Source organism: Mya arenaria, chromosome 4, assembly GCF_026914265.1.
Source record: "Mya arenaria isolate MELC-2E11 chromosome 4, ASM2691426v1".
NCBI classification, from domain to species: Eukaryota; Metazoa; Mollusca; class Bivalvia; order Myida; family Myidae; genus Mya; species Mya arenaria.
Genome location: NC_069125.1, coordinates 938,504 through 955,615, shown reverse-complemented (window position 1 = coordinate 955,615; position 17,112 = coordinate 938,504). Strand labels below are relative to the sequence as shown.

General features: G+C 35.6%; 2 protein-coding genes across 2 annotated transcripts; both read right to left on the bottom strand.

Moving 5' to 3' along the window:
- Nucleotides 1-2,318: 2,318 nt before the first annotated feature.
- LOC128231813 (solute carrier family 13 member 2-like) lies at nt 2,319-9,050 on the bottom strand. The gene is made up of 10 exons (XM_052945014.1): nt 8,925-9,050; nt 7,100-7,249; nt 6,609-6,740; nt 6,107-6,193; nt 5,748-5,852; nt 4,517-4,611; nt 3,851-3,963; nt 3,410-3,571; nt 2,998-3,135; nt 2,319-2,533 (listed from the first exon to the last, which is right to left on the bottom strand). The coding sequence occupies exons 1-10, from the start codon at nt 9,041-9,043 to the stop codon at nt 2,399-2,401; spliced, it is 1,236 nt and encodes a 411-aa protein (XP_052800974.1). The 5' UTR covers nt 9,044-9,050; the 3' UTR covers nt 2,319-2,398.
- Nucleotides 9,051-9,366: 316 nt separating this feature from the next.
- On the bottom strand, nt 9,367-16,510 carry LOC128232729 (Na(+)/citrate cotransporter-like). The gene is made up of 4 exons (XM_052946443.1): nt 16,239-16,510; nt 12,500-12,649; nt 11,494-11,609; nt 9,367-9,541 (listed from the first exon to the last, which is right to left on the bottom strand). The coding sequence occupies exons 1-4, from the start codon at nt 16,344-16,346 to the stop codon at nt 9,367-9,369; spliced, it is 549 nt and encodes a 182-aa protein (XP_052802403.1). The 5' UTR covers nt 16,347-16,510.
- Between the last annotated feature and the right edge of the window lie 602 nt (nt 16,511-17,112).

The following is a 17,112-nucleotide window of genomic DNA, read 5'->3' as shown; positions in this document are numbered from 1 at the left end:
CTGAATGTTCGAGCATTTGATTTAATACAAAACAAATAACAGAAGAAAACAATTGCTCGAATATTGAATCATCGTTAAAAAATCTTTTTGAACTGTTATAATACCAAGGGCAGTAAGGTCAGGTGCGTCCATTTTTCCTGGTTCATTGTTTTGGCTGAAAAACGTCCTCGATTCGGTGAGTATTGGCACAGTTTTCAACGCCATTCTTTAGAAACGGCCTTGTGCCCCGAATCGAGAGCAATTGCTTGTTTACGATGACGCTGGCTAAATTATGTGCGTATTAAAATGTCTCGTGAAAACAATAATAAGTCGTGCAAGGACGGTATGGAAAAAATCTAAGGAGTAAGTGAAAATGGTCTTTTTGTTGAAACAATGATATATAAGACGAATTTCTCTTTGTTTTAATTTGCACTACATATAAGGATTTTCGTGAACAGTATATTTCTAGTTTTTTTATTGGAGAAGACCAAATATATTTAATTTTGTAAATCTTTAAACATGATTAAAAACAAATAGTTCATACTAGTAACATAATACTATGTTATGTAGATACAATATTCTGTACTTGTTGATTACTTTGTATGACTGTGATGTTGGTATTAATATTTATTTATCAGAATTTAATTCCATTCACATGTATGTTGGAATCACATTAAAGTTTGATATGTATATGTTTACATCAAAATAAACTTTATGTTATATCAGGTTGTTATGTTATAACTGTTTTGCTACGATTTCCTGCAGGTCACTTGATATGACGCTTTAATCGGATTAATTGCCCTCCATATTTACTTACTTTGTTAAAATATTTCATCATTACAATCACGTGACTTCTTAAACTCTTCATTGGTTTTACATTTATGAGTATTTATTCCACGGTGGTCCGGAATCATATTAATTGCATAACTTTCCTTGAATCAAGCGCTCAGGTTGCTCGATCGAAGAAATAAGAAAATAACAACATAATAAAATAACATAAGTAACAGCCATTACAAAATTGTATTTTTGCCAAAGGGAAATGATAAATCTTTAAGACCAGCCATAAATAACGTATGGTAGCATCATTCGAGTGGATCACTTGACCGTAGCTTTGAATTAAGCTGACAAGAACGGTGCGGTGATTTAGATTATGCTCTTTTAAATTGATGAGCACGTTTCGCTAAGTTAAATGGTCGTTAAAGTTCCATTATGTGTGATGTAAACTTATTTTTGTATGTACATCCAAATGACTTCCCTTAACCTATTTCTTACATTTTTACAATCCAAAAATGCATTTATTGCATTTTCAAAATGCAACAAAACCAAGAGTTACTTTTAGTATAATCAAAATTTAGCGCATACAACTTCGTCACGAAATTTGCAAATCACGTGACCTACACAAAACCTAAAATTCTATGTTACTTTATATACGGATGATTTGCATTTTTAACTATTAAAGACGCGTTGAGTTTTTAATAGCTTATTCTGAAACACTTATTTCAGTCTATGATATCGAAGTTTCAGAATAAATACAGTTATAGTTGGGAGTAGGATTATAGTATAAAAACGTATGTTGGATTAAGTGGGGTGCAAACCCACGCCGGTCAATCAAGAAAAAATAATCCAAGTTAATCGAGACCTTATTCACAAGACCACCAAGACTTTCATAAAAAACATAAGACATTTGGAAACCTTTCCATCATAGCCATAAACTCACTTTTTCCATAAATATTTTATCCTAAGCGGCACCTAGGCTTTAAAAGACCCAAGCATAGAAAAACAAGCATCACACCCTTTATTATATGTGTATTTAAATATGAACTAATTAATGAAAAAATACAAAGAATTCGGTTCGGATTTGGTACAGGTATAGCCTAAGTTCGGTAATGTATATCGCAGGAAGCAGTCCACAGGCACGACTGAGCATGCCAAACATAACGATGACTCCATATGGTAAGCCATGATCTCGTCATCGGTGCAAATAGTATATACAACACACAAAACATGGATTGAATATAATTTATGTTTTGTATACTATGATAACATTGGAAATGGATTGCGTTCATAATCAGCAAAACGTATGCAAGTTTGCATATTTAAGAACAGAAAACAACGGTACAATACAATTGGATTGAACAAACTAATGCATGATTATACTGAGAAGTAATTATTATTAGTCTAGTTGACACATAAGATTACTGGTATGTACTATACGTCGAAGTTGTATGTTATTACAATATATACATGATATTGTGCCATTAAACAACAGTCGAACACAAAATGTTGTATAAAAATGTGTATACGTGTGTTTAATACAGCAAGACGTATAAAGTCGGTTAATTGCCACCTTGTTTTATCATTCATGTAAGCTAATATATCCACAGGATCAAAACAATTGTTTACATTACGAAGTTCTATGTCAAGTCGTGTTATTGTAATATAAAGCTATTTCCGGCGGAAGTGTGTGAAAGTCAAACAGCTTGTTTCCAAGCGTTTCAGTGAACCCGATGAGCACCAACACACATATTACGTTCAATATGAAGCCTGCCTTAACCTGAAATTGAAAGAGTAAATGTTCATGGTAATTTCAATGATAGAGGGTTTTTCGTTGTTGTTGTTTTTTGTTGTTATTGGTCTTTTAGGGATGGAGCTGAACTGCGAGCAGTCGCACATAGTTGAGAAAATGCAGGTCCAATAATATAAACAAGCTTGTTTTTAACATATTTACAGGTAAAAAGTAACAAAACAAAGGAATAAGCAATACTTAGATGTTTCAAATAACAACAACATTTTACTATCAAACACTTCAGGAGCACAAGAAAATATTGTCTTAGTATAGCGTTAAACACTAAAATTGAACACTTTATCATGATTAAATATATCATTCAATTATTTCTCATAATCAGTCGATGAAAAAAATATCAATTGACATAGATGGCTCATAGCAAATTCGGTTTAAAAAATCAAAATTGAGTAAGGCGAAGCCAATAAGATAACAGCCATAGCAAACAAACATACCATGTCCGTGACCTTAACATAGCCATAGGAGAAGATGACGGCGTTAGGAGGCGTGGCCACAGGCAGCATGAAGGCGAATGACGTTGCTATGGCCGTTGGGAACATCAGGTATATGGGAGTCTGCTTCAGGTGCACTGCCTGGAGCACGGGTAAATGTAATGAGTTAATCAAATTATACGAAAGGATATTTGTATTGTTGGCATACATATGAAAACTGTTCTCAGCGATTTGATAATAATCCATTTTATTGATTTAAAAAGACAGAAAAGTTGTTCTTAAGTCATCTGGTTCCATACTTAGGAATATTTTCTTTTATCCGTGACTACGTCAACGGGTAATAGATAAAAGTGATTTGATTGGATAATTATAAAGTTCAACATCCAGAATGCATCCATTGTTAAAATGTACATACCAGGTTAGCAAGGATAGGCATCATGAGCGTGCACGTAGCGGTATTTGACGTCACTTCCGTCATGGCAGCGATGATGTAACAAAGCACGAGGTTAAGCACCCATGGCTCTAGAAAATCGAGAACTGACAGCTTCTCCCCAACCCAGGCGGACAAACCGGATTCCTGTAGAATATACATATAGTATGCAGCATGATTTAGGTAGTCTTATTTATTCGAATAGGGAAAATATATTTTAATCAATCTTAGTTCATTGGATGGCTCGAACACTAAACCGACCATCATACCCCACCTCCTAATAGAGCTTGATTATAAGTGGTCACATTTCTACTCTATTTTCGATACCCAGGATGCATGTACACGTGGTATTTTGTTTCAGTTTTGTTGTTATTTACTTCAGGATTTTTTTTATTCATATTACTTACAATTGCTCATGCATGTTACCTTTGATGCCTTGGCCATAGCGAAGCCTCCGCCGAGCAGGAAGACCACACCCCATGGTACCTTATCCACCGCCGCACGCCACGATAATAAAGGCTTTAACGGAGCTCGGGTACCTGAAGTTGGTTAGAAAGTATGTATGTTTATTGGTTGTATTAACACTTTATACAACATTATATGTATTGCTCTCGCTGGCACGATGTTACGCGAGAGTGGTGTCTTTTATGCGGGGGTGGGGGGGGGACTCAGTTACCGGAGGAAACACTTGTCCGACTAGGTAATCAGAATCCGGGACGATTTCATGGGAAGCGAGTGCGCTGACTTCTGCGCTTACTGGCCAAATTAAATTAATAATTAATGGAAACTGCAACAATTGCAAAGCTTGTTTTTTTATAAAACAGTCTATGTATAACACAGGCAAAACTCAACATTGTGCATATCTGAAAGTACCTTCCTTGGAGAGCTGCTAATAACCGTAGTTGTTCTACTAAACTCATTTCAGTGTGTATGTGCAAGTGCCACCCTTAAGATTGACTAATAACCGTCAACTAGTCTACTAAACTAATTTCAGTGTGTATCGACAAGTGACACCCTAATTATCGTCCATAGAAAAACATTCAGTGTACATGTATTTGTGGAAATAACTACCATGAAATCTCTACCCATTACCGTCAATTCTTCTACAAAATGCCTCTGGAACTTTAGAAGGAAATATAAAGAGAAGAGCGGCTATAAACACCGCGGGTACACCGTCCTTCACGTACCTGCAAAGACAACCAATAAGCTATGTAATCCATGCAACATCACACGGCTTCTAGATCAAGTCAACAAACTGTTTGAAAAACGGGATAGGCATAACCACTTTCTAATAATCTGTAAGTTGTAAATTTCCAAATATAATATCTTTATTTTAACTTATGTAACATTATTTCTTATTTTAAATATAATTATTTTAAAAATATTTTCTGGTTCAAAGTGAAGTGTTCTGTTTTGATCAAGGGGAAATAAATACTATTGATTTTAAAAGTAGTTCTGAAAAATGATATTTTCACTCCTTATTTTGCATTGAAAATATCAAAATAATATTTTCACTGTATTATTTCACTGATAAAACTCAATATTTCATCAAAAAGCATGAAAGAAAATGAAAACTTCAGGGGCACGCCCAATAGTCAAAACTTCAGGGGCACGCCCAATAGTCAAAACTTTAGGGGCACGCCCAATAGTCAAAACTTCAGGGGCGCGCCCTATAGTCAAAACTTCAGGGGCACGCCCAATAGTCAAAACTTCAGGGGCACGCCCAATAGTCAAAACTTCAGGTGCACGCCCAATAGTCAAAACTTCAGGGGCACGCCCAATAGTCAAAACTTCAGGGGCACGCCCAATAGTCAAAACTTCAGGGGCACGCCCAAAAGTCAAAACTTCAGGGGCACGCCCAATAGTCAAAACCTCAGGGGCACGCCCAATAGTCAAAACTTCAGGGGCACGCCCAATAGTCAAAACTTCAGGGGCACGCCCAATAGTCAAAACTTCAGGGGCACCCCCAATAGTCAAAACTTCAGGGGCACGCCCAATAGTCAAAACTTCAGGGGCACGCCCAATAGTCAAAATTTCAGGGGCACGCCCAATAGTCAAAACTTCAGGGGCACGCCCAATAGTCAAAACTTCAGGGGCACGCCCAATAGTCAAAACTTCAGGGGCACGCCCAATAGTCAAAACTTCAGGGGCACGCCCAATAGTCAAAACTTCAGGGGCACGCCCAATAGTCAAAACTTCAGGGGCACGTCCAATAGTCAAAACTTTAGGTAAAATGTAAAATGTAAACCCTGTTTAGAGACACAAGGTGACACTTTGAGATTTATTTATCGCATTAGTCCGTGAACTAATATAAATAACTGACCCCTGTTTAAAGAGTTTTCCCCAACCGTATTCTCCGCCCAAATCACGAGTAACCCATAGGATCGCCAGAACAATGAAATGAGCCATCACTGCACCTTGACCAAATCTGAAATTATAGTTATCTTGAGAGGAAAGGACCGTAAACTGTCATATTTAAATGATGGTTTTTCCGTTTCTGAAAACAAATACTAATCATTTTACCGAAAAGAAACACGACTTTTATTTAATTGAAAAGGATTACATTATGCCAACACGCGGCTCTATAATTTGTCTCGGTATTTTGTCGCTTCTATATACAGTTATATAATATATATCGAATATAGCTCGCGTTAAGTTACAGTTTGAAACATATCCACTCACGTAATTGGTCCCAATTTTTCGTATTCCCTTTGGATTGCAGCCTTCACCCTAGCTGCTCTTTCCGGATTTCTGGATCCGCAACAATTTCTATGATGAAAAAACAAAACATTATAGCTTTGCTTCAGCTAGTTCAACTTGAACAGGATCCCAATTTAGGTTGAAAATTTCAACTTTTTTTTCTGTATTAAATTCAAATTACCAAGAATTTGATGACAAAAACAGCTTTTCTGCGAAAAACAACCAATGCTTCGATAATGAAGAAAAATGAGCATTTAATTTTAAATCAATCCTCGACTTTCTGATCATCTCAAGAACAGGAGGTAGTCATATTATAAAACAATTGACACTACAGTGGAATATCAACTAGCCTTATTTCAACCAATATCGCATGTCAGTCGCATAGTTAACAAGGAGCTGTCTTGGAATGGTAAGTGCAAATTAAGTATGACCTCGCAGTCAATGAAACACGAGTTCACTGGGGGCTTAAACTTCAATCACTTACTTGCATCTGAGGAACATGATCTGCAGCCAGATCCAGACAATTATGACTAAGGTAAAGGACAGAGGTACTCCGAACCCCATCCACGATGCGAAGGTGATTGGGGACTGCGTAATGCCATACTCCTCCAAGACTCTGGAAACAAAGCAACAGGCGTTACGAGTGATCAGGGTACTATAAATGTAATAATGAGGTTACGTTTCTTTTTTTTATAGATTTGTACTTTGCTCTTGTAGAACGGAAAAGCCGAAAGCGAATTGGAAATTGTTTTATTTATTGTCCTTAGCAAATATGGTGTTTAAACATCAAAGCTGAATTTATCTTTGAAGCTGATTCAGCAGCATTTTTTATAAAATTTATGTTTAGAAAAACACAACAGAATGCATACAGCAAACATCAATTTCAGTCAATTGCCCGTCAATAACTATTCGGGTTTCAGGATTGGGGCAGTCAGCGTAAACAAAGAAGAAAACACTTGGTGTATGTCTTCTTACATGTCGAGCTGTCCCTTCATGACAAGGTTTGGTCCAGTTCCTGTGAGACTGCCGATGCCACCGCAGTTGGCCGCGTACGCGATGCTCAATGTTAGACACTTGCAGAGGCGAGTAAACGCTTCCTTTGTGTTGTCTTCCAAAATATTATCTCTAGAATAAATGGATTTTAATTCTAGAATGCGCAATAAGAGCATTGAAAACTACATCAAAGTTTAAGAAGTTACCGTTTGTTTTTACCGTATAACGTGACAACGTCAATGAATGCTATTAACAACAGCAGGTTTTGATTAATATTTGAAAAGCGAACTATTATTTGAAATGCAGTGTAGGCATGTGCACGTATACGTCTTTTATGAATTAGAATCTGACCACCATTCCATTCTCTCTACCCTTCCTATGTTGAAAGATTTACCTTTGTATATACCATTCCATTAAGAAATAGCCAAAGTTGACGAAAGCAGTTTTCAACTATTCACATTTCAAACGTGCAGATAATATCAACAACTGTATTGATGTGTTTATATTTGAATTTAAAACATCAAAAAATTAGAACAATATCAAAAGTAAACTGTATTTTACCATGCACGACCACGCGTACAGTTAGTGGCTCTGAGGGCCGAGTTCGAAAACCTATCCTGTTTTCGATCCCCACTTTATACGCAAACAAAATATTAACGCCCCATGCTCGGACACCTTATTCGTTATATTTCAAGGTTTAATATGTAGTTACGAACACAGTTTGAAAATCAAAATGATGCATGTACTGTTGTTGTTTTTTTATTAAAATACTCAAAAACATTTTACTTATATGTTATGTGACTTATGGAACTGTTCTGAAGCTGATAATGTTTGCAGTTCATTTTAGGCAGGAATATCAAATGACTTAGTTGGTTACCGCTCAAATATTATAAATCAAAGTGATGTCAAATAAAAATCCGCGCTCTCACGTATTTAAAAAAAACAATTTCAATGAGAAACCTAACATTATTTTGTCTTGGCTTAAGTAAAGAAAATCAGGTAATATCCATGCATGATGCACATGTTAAATAGAGATAAAAACAAGTATGCGCTATCAATTTCTTCTTCTAAATGGTTATAATGGTGAAAAGCAAACACTTAAAACTAATCTTGACTGAAGTTGACGACATATTACAACCTCAAAATATTTGGGGATAACAAGATATCATTAACCTGACTTTCTTATCCGGATATCGTGATTGATAATATTGCGCTAAAATAAATCTTTATTTGACTTGTTAATATCTGGGGGATTTCAGATTCTGTTTTTCCACGGAAATATATAAGTAAGCACAACAATTATGTTAATTTTTCACTAATTATCAGGCCCATATTATTCGACAGATCTTTAGTCCTCTAAAATGAGGTTCAGCTAAGCTCATTTTCCTTGATTTACATATACATTAACTCAGACTTTTCTTTATGATATTCACAATAGACCGTTTTTCATATATATAACTCACAGTTAAGTACATAAAAGCTGCTTAAGCCTTTTAAGATTAAGAAGTTTCAAGAATTTGGACCAGAGAATCAACAGAGGTTCCCTTATTTTGATCATAACAATATACCCTCGTCAAGTGAAGTGACATCAACAATATACGTACAGGATATCGTCTAGTGTAGTGACATCAAAAATGTACCTACGGGATACTGTCTTGATGTGTTATCATTATGACTACGGGATGTCGTCTAGTGTAGTGACATCAATAATAAACCCATGGATATCATATCCTCTAATGTAGAGACATCAACAATATACCTACGGATATCACATCGTCTAGTATGTTGATATCAACAATGTACCTACGGAATATCGTCTAGTTTAGTGGCGTCTGCTGTCTTCATTTCTCTTTTCAATTTCTTTGTTTCACCATTGGCTATGCCATCCTCGGGAAGAACTGTCACTGCGATCTCATCAAGTTCCATAGCAGGGTTGTCGAATGCTAGTGAAAATCAATAATGCTTAAATTCAACTGAAAAAATATATTGTCTCTACAATAATTGAAATGTGTCGGTTTTTCAGATATTAAGATGGATAAGTAGACTTTGATTTAATACGATTAATCCATATATATTAACATTGATATATGAATTAAAGGCATATTTTTCCGAATCTAAAATCGTGACGTCTTTTATGATTGGTAAGCATCGTATGTATCATAGCTTTGAATACATGAACACTTGAAATAACCCAGATAGTTCTTCGAATTCAACAAAATTACAGCTTCAGAAATGATACTTCACTATAATTATCCTTGTTGACAGTGATAAAAATAAATGCCTTCAGTGTTTTTGTATTCATCCTCTGTGTTCTTCAGTTGCATAAGGATAGCGTTCGTTATTGGCACCATCATTGCGGCTGTAGCGGTGTTACTGATCCACATTGACAGAAACCATGTCGGACCCATCAAACCTAGCATCAACCTGGACCAAATGAGAAAATGATATTAATTCAGTTATACAGTTAAAAATACAGGGATATGACAGGTTTTCTTTTTTGTATATAACAAACTTGTGTTTACAAGAGGTACAAGGCAATGGCAACATACACACGTACAAACACCTCAAACAGACGATAAATTCATGCGAGAATTCAAAGATTTATCATGTTTGGCCGCGTCTGTCCGGTTTCTGACACCCACGATTTTGAATAGTTCAGTCGGATGCAACAATCTTACTCGTTGTCGCCACGTGCAATCCACGCTTTAGCATCGTTGTAGTCCCGTCATGACACGATTGACAGACGCAAACGAATAACAAAGTCGTGTTATGCCTTGTTGCTTCCACGCTTTCTACTCGTAGTCGCGAAGTTGTTCAACGCTGTGCTTCGTTATGCATCGAAGCTGGTTGCCCTGTTGTGGACATTAACCCCCACCCCATCAAGTGTTGCATATCGTCCCAGTTCGCCACCTGTTGCCAGGTCTCCGGGATAACCTGGTGAATGTTGTCCTCTTCGTCAACAAGGTCATTATGGTTGTGCGCTTAGCGGACTCTCATCATGACATGCAGGCAAACGTAGGCGAGGTCGTTGGACCGTACTCGGATTTTGCTTCGACATGTTAAGCAGACAGGTGAAGTGGTCGGCCAGTTTTTTATATTCGTTTTTGACCATGCAACTGTCTCTTTCCATGGTTCAAGTGCCGCCTTGCGAAAGGTTTCATCAGTAATGTTTGGAGAACGAATGTTTCTTCAAGAATTATGTTGCAGTGCCTAACCTTGTCATCATTTGGTAGAGAGTCTTAATGTAGCCAGCCGACACGGTTGGTGACGATGTGCTCTCTGAGGTTACATAACATTGATTCGCCCCTTTTTATTTTTATGGCTTCGCGTCTAGTTCTCCGATGGCATGTGGAAACTGCTATCTAGTGTTGACTTTCCCTTGGCACCTCGTTAATCGTCTAGGGCAGTGGGGATGTTGAGGCTTTCTTCAAAATACTCTGCTACGATGAACTTAGACTTTTTTGACCTTGTAGGAAAAAGTCGTATGGGCTATAATATGAATATATTAGCGAGTGGTAGCTGACAACAGTGGCAAGTGACGGATAGTGACCGCAGCTTTCAAACCATCGCCTTTTCGGACAAGATGTCATTATTATATGTTCTTGTGGTCAACCTGTTCACCAGCTCCAAGAATTGGAGACGTTAAACTATGAAGAAGCTCTTAAAAGAGGTCAAATTATTCCTTCTAAGCTTTGCCATGAGTTAATGGTACTGGCCAAAATCATTGAGTTGCAGAAGCAAGTATCTGAAGATTTTGCGCTAGCCCGATCATTTCTCCTTCTTTTGAACTATTTCAGCAACATATTTTGAAGGCATGCGTTGATCCATGCATTTTGCAGCATTCAGGGAAGATAAAGCAAATGGGCTTAGGAAGACCACAAATGATTTGAGGTACAAATGGTCCTCTGGAAGATGGCATCTGACATCTTTGAGGGCCAACGCATATCATTTACGCGTACCATTACGTGACAAAACGTACCACAACATAGTATAAATGAAGCGAAACCTCAAACAACGTATAGTAACATAGCATAACGTGGCTCATAACGTACTTAATCCTGTCGCAACGAGTAATAGCGTGCCATACCGCGGCATTGCATTGCGCCAATAAAAGCAAAAGAACGTATCGACCGGTTACGTTTTCCTACGTAATTATATGTTGTTCGACGTTCTCGCCACGTTGTAACCACGATGACGACATTACACATACATGTTGCATATTTAAAGTTTTAAGGTAATACGTAAAAAATATTATTCAAACTCCTTCAGTTCGTTTAAAGAGTCATTACAGTATTAACGGTAAATAAATCCAAACATAAAAGTAAAATGAATGTTGAACAAAGAAATAATACTCAACTGAAAATACTGCTACTCACCATTTCGCCTCAGATCCAACCTTGAGGAGGATTTTTAGGGCAAGACGTCTGTGGATGTTCCAGTGTTCAATAGCGGCGGCAACGATCAGCCCGCCCACAAACAGCATGTTTGTGTCCTTGAAACGTTAGGTCAAGCGTGGTTCCATTTTTAAATAACAACAAAAAGCAAACAATTGAAAATTACACAAAAGTAAAGTTAAAGTGGCCATTTTCGCCATTTTGAGATGTATGGTAGAGGCTCACCCCTTGGGCACGTTAGCAAGAATACACATGATTAGAGGTCTTAAATGGAGTTTATATATGAACTTTTAAATGATGTATGACCTTGATAGTTGGGGTTTAACTATAATATTGGTTAAATTATCGGCTACTTGACGTGTTCGCTGCTTTCATTGTGCTATTGAGAACATACAAAAATGAAATAGGCAGTAAGGTTGATCAGCTGAATAAGATTGTATGTAGATTCAATGCTGTATATTTGAGGCCTGGTCCTGGTTGTCAAGTCATCTAATCACATTTAACCACATAAGACCTGGTTCAATTCTTGTTAAACACGCATTCTATATGTTGTAGATAAAAAACGTTGGTTTAATTTTATTATTTATTGCGAAAAACAATTGTGTCAAAACATGTTTTTATATAATTCACTTATCTATTCGATAAAATCATGCGATATTTTGAACTTACAACGGTCTTATGTGCTAAATTGAGTCGCTATTGAGAATTCTGAATTGAATGATTGTGTGGCTTTTTGTGATTTACCAAGACAATTTATTGAATAGAAGTTGGTAATTGAAATAATAATTCAAATCCAATATTATGTGTCATGATACATTTAGAATTTGTCATGTATAAAGGTATACGTGTTTGATATTGAAACATGTATATCATAGAACAATTCGCGAAACCAAAACCAAGATGTTTCAACTTACGTTATTAGATTGTTTATTAAGAAATGTTTCCCCTGTTCAACCTATTTTTAACCCTGAGTGCAAAACATACATACATTGATGTATTCGTGTGACGTGTCTTTAACAGACAGAATGCCAACCATTGGAAAGAGGAACACGGGAATCAGTGCCGTCACAGCAATAGGAAGCGCCTCTGTGATCCAGAAGATAGCCATTATACAAACGCAGTAAGCACATTTTCCGACCTGAAAATGTAAGTATTGAGGTTGAATAATTAAAAGCATAATACACAGTGTGTGAATATACCACGTGGTGAATTACGTCATATATGCTACGTCGTTAGGCATGTTTTGCTACGAATGATGATTTAAAACAAAGATAACTTTACTTTCTCTTCGTCACTTTAAATGAAACAAATGGCAGTCCATGCCAAATGAAGAGCCCGCTTTCATTTTATTACCGGAGTTTGATGAGGTGATTAGATTCTGACAAACCTGTTTCCAAACTAGGTTTAGACAGTTACTCATCAGGCTGTGTTTTTCGAAGTGTTTTTAGAAACCATACTCTCAATCAAACTCTAGTTAAAGACCGAAGCGGGGGGAGTATGTTAGCAGCATAGACTGTGCCATGTTTCATCTAAAATGGTGACCAAATAGTTAAGTTATATTTGTTTAAAGTCTTCCTTTGAAAAATATGTTGCCATCAAACGTAACTTTTATGACGTAATTTATCACGCGATATACACACACTGATACATATAGTTTACAACATGTTGTACTTAAACAATTTACATAAAATAAATCTTCTATCAAAAAGCATTTGCAATTTTTCGGAAATGTCTTTACACAAATGAATATGCCTCAGGGTCATTACAGTTAACATTACCACAAAACGATGTATTGTAGCTATGTGGTGATTCCATATATTGCCTTACTTTTCTATTTTCTTTTATTTAATGAATATCTTCCGTGTTTTGTACGATATCATCAAAAAAACATAATATAATGTAGATGCGGTAGATTGGGGCATTTAAATACATAAAACAGACATTTCCGAAAAAGTGCAAATGCTTTTTGATAAAACACCTGATAAAATTCGTCAGTCGTTAATGGTCAACTCTGTATTACCTAAAACATTTTGAAAAGGATTCATGTTTTACTCCTGAAAAAGAGGGTTCCTCAAAACTAAATAAAACATAAACTTTAAAAAAAAGTTTTGGCTTTTCCCACCCACGTTTGCAGTGTTTAAGGCCCTTAAAGGTTTGGCTACATGGCTCTTCCCTGTAATTGCATTGGATTGGAATGTACAATATAATTACTTAGAAATTCATTGGTTCATATCCAAATTATTAAACATTTTTAATATAGAACAATACACAACACCTGTATTGATTGTCATTTGTCACAAATAACCTGCGTAAGAAGTGAGAGAGAAAAATGTATCATTGCATACTATTTGTAGAACACTTGTTATTGATATACAGTTGAACACCGTAAATCCGAAATCGTAGGGACCCCAAAAAATAATTCGAAATAGCGATATTTCGGATTAACAATTTTCAGAAAATGACAGCGTTCGCGAGTTATAGATGACGTGAAATATTAAGTCGTGAAGATTGCAATGTCGGTTATACATTTCCAATACGATACATTCGGTTTGTGTGATCTTTCGTATACATGTTTGTTGAATCATTGTTTATTAAATCGTTATTATACTTCTTTAAAACAACATTAAACATTTTAAAGCAAAATGACAGCACATGTATGCATTCGGAACATATCACAGGAGTTACCGGGCCTTCTTTGGAATGTTCGGTAGCGGTTCGAGTAGTCAATGCGGCGATCGAATCTGATGAGAATGATATTCAGGTTGTGTTAACCAGCAATTATATACACACTACAGCACCCAAATGAATCGCTTATTTTCTGACAACGATGTCATTCTTTAACAAGCACTAATTGTGCTCCATTGTCACCTCAAGCCGATGCCCGACTGCATTCGAAGCATGGTGTGAAAAACTATGAGATGATCGAGTTCGAAATAAGAATTGATAAATAGGTGTGAAATACCAAATCGGACCGTAATTTTTACTTCGAAATAACTATTTTTCCGGATTAGTGATTTCGGATAAAATATTAGAAATTTAGCTAAACAAGGAAGGAATAAAATCAGGACCGAAAAATAATTTCGAAATAGCGAGAATTGCGGATAAACGGTGTTCGGAATAGCGGTGTTCAACTGTATAATTTTATGTTAATGGGGTTTCTACCTTTTAACATCACGACTATAAACTTTTGTTTGGGTTCAAATTGATAATCGTAGTGGTGATTTAAAACTGTTAGGTATACAATTTATGGAAATTTGAATGTCTGTCGCAGTAAACAGCCGTTTATTGCTGTTATGAGTTAAACAAATAATAATGATTAACTATGATTCGGCTTAAAAAAATCAAGCTTAAGATATTAATATGGCTGAATAAAATATGATAATTAAGCTTTAAGCTTACGTTATTTTGATAAATGGGGGACAAATCCTGTAAATGAATTAAAAAAACCATGCAAAAATGGAAGGTTTAGCATCTCTGTTCTTGCCAAGATGGAAGAACTTGTTTCAGGACAAACACTAAGAAGATTGTATTTCCCGTCTTCTATCAACTAATCGATTTCAGATATTAAAAGGAAAGCAAATACGCCAACCGATTATTTGTTTCTTTTTAGATTATGCGACTTCATTGTATTATATGCTACGGGATTTTAATCTTCAGTTGAAATATTTACATTTAAGATAGTTGTACAGAATTAAGACCATAGTGTTTAAAAAAAACTGTATGAAAAGAAACAAATCGGACAGCCGAAAATCTATCATTCGTCTGTCATGCAACATTACTTACTATGTCACGGGTTTTTAATTTTATTTATTCCATTTGTAACTCTGAACTTCAGTTATTTGTATAGAATGTAAAAGAAAATGTGTTGAAACGGTATATCATTTGATAGACATATTCTTGCCACTGAATATGCACACAATGTCTTTTGTTTTCTTATGAAATTCGCCATTTAAACACTATCACTTGAGGTTTATTTGATTCTTTTTGAATACATTTAAAAAAAACAAATTAGCTATAGTATAAAAGTTTTACGATAAACGTCATTTTCGATTGTTTTTAAAAAAAAGCGTTCAAGAACCCTTATGCAACCATTGCTGTTTTTTTTAACAATTATACTGACAAAAAGTGGAGAGTTTTCGCCTTTGGGCATTTAAAAAGATAACACGTACACTTAAAACACATGAAAAAACATGGACGACGCTTTTAAAAATAAACGTGTCTTCACTTTCATAAATTATAAACCTTGTGATTCCATCGTACGTAATCATTTCATGATATAAACATGAAGAACCGTTAACGTTTTTGCAATACACCAATAGCTCCTTAAAACATATAAAGCGGTCCATATGGTTTTGCAAACGTTAACAGTTGTTGCTTAAACATTTGAGTATATCCAAAGAACATGTACAGAACATGTCCGTTTCCGAACAACACGCGGTGGTGTTTAGCATGCAAACGGGCAATAAGACAGCAGACGGTTATGCATTTGATATCAGTGTATATTTTTGATGCAACAAACTTAACGTCGTAAGGAAACATTAGGAATGATCGTTGATATTTGGAAATTTAATTTTCAAGACTTAAATGAAAAGCATGACAGAATAAATATTGAATGAGGTGAAATTCAAATTAATGACTATGAATATATGAATACATTAAGTCAAACATCATAATGGATATTTTAGTAAATGGATGAAAGTCAACAATAGTGTTATAATTTACATTACCTCCCCTGCTCCATCTACTAGCAGAAACGGCAACAAAATCAAAGGCGTCAGCACAACAATTAAAATATCCTTCAAATAAAGAACATCGCGGAAAAATTTGCGCACCATCGTCACTCTATACACTGTGTATGTCTATGTTTAGCGTTTTCAAGTTTCGCTTAGTTAAATTGACAGGCTCATATATGCACTTCTGTTGACGAACATACCAATTTCATGTCTTATGAATGCAGAAGCAGGCTCTTCACCTTTTCCCGATTTTAACGTATCAATGCAAATGCAGAATATACGAAAAACGAACTCCTACAAATTATCTTAAAGTCAACAATGCTTACAAGCTTTTCCGTGAATTTTGATTCAACAGTTAATGAAAAAAAAATGTAACAAAAATCCATTGGCCTGTACACGCTGCCGAGTTTAACTTTATGAAAGTTTGCACTTAATGTTTGAAATGGCTTTATAACTGAATGCCTTTCAACTCATATCAATTTTGGGATACTTATATAAGTGTCATCTACAGATAATTCAGGGGCATTGCAATCTCACTGGGGAGTAAGTTCAATACGCGTTATCTTTGCTTTTTGGTATCTCCATGTGGTATTAAATGGTATTATAAGGCCAAGACACAAACGTATATACACACAAGTAATTGTAATGTAATACACAATAACTCTATAATTAAAAAAGACGTAACACAATAATGACCATCGTTCTGTTTGATATAACAATTATAAACAGAGTATGTAAATATAGCTAAATAACTTGTGTATAAACAAATATACAAAGTATTAAATTATTATATCAGGTCCCTATCCCAATTCTTTATTGTCTCGTTCTTTTCCATTGGAATCTTGCGCAGCAAAAACATTTTAACTAT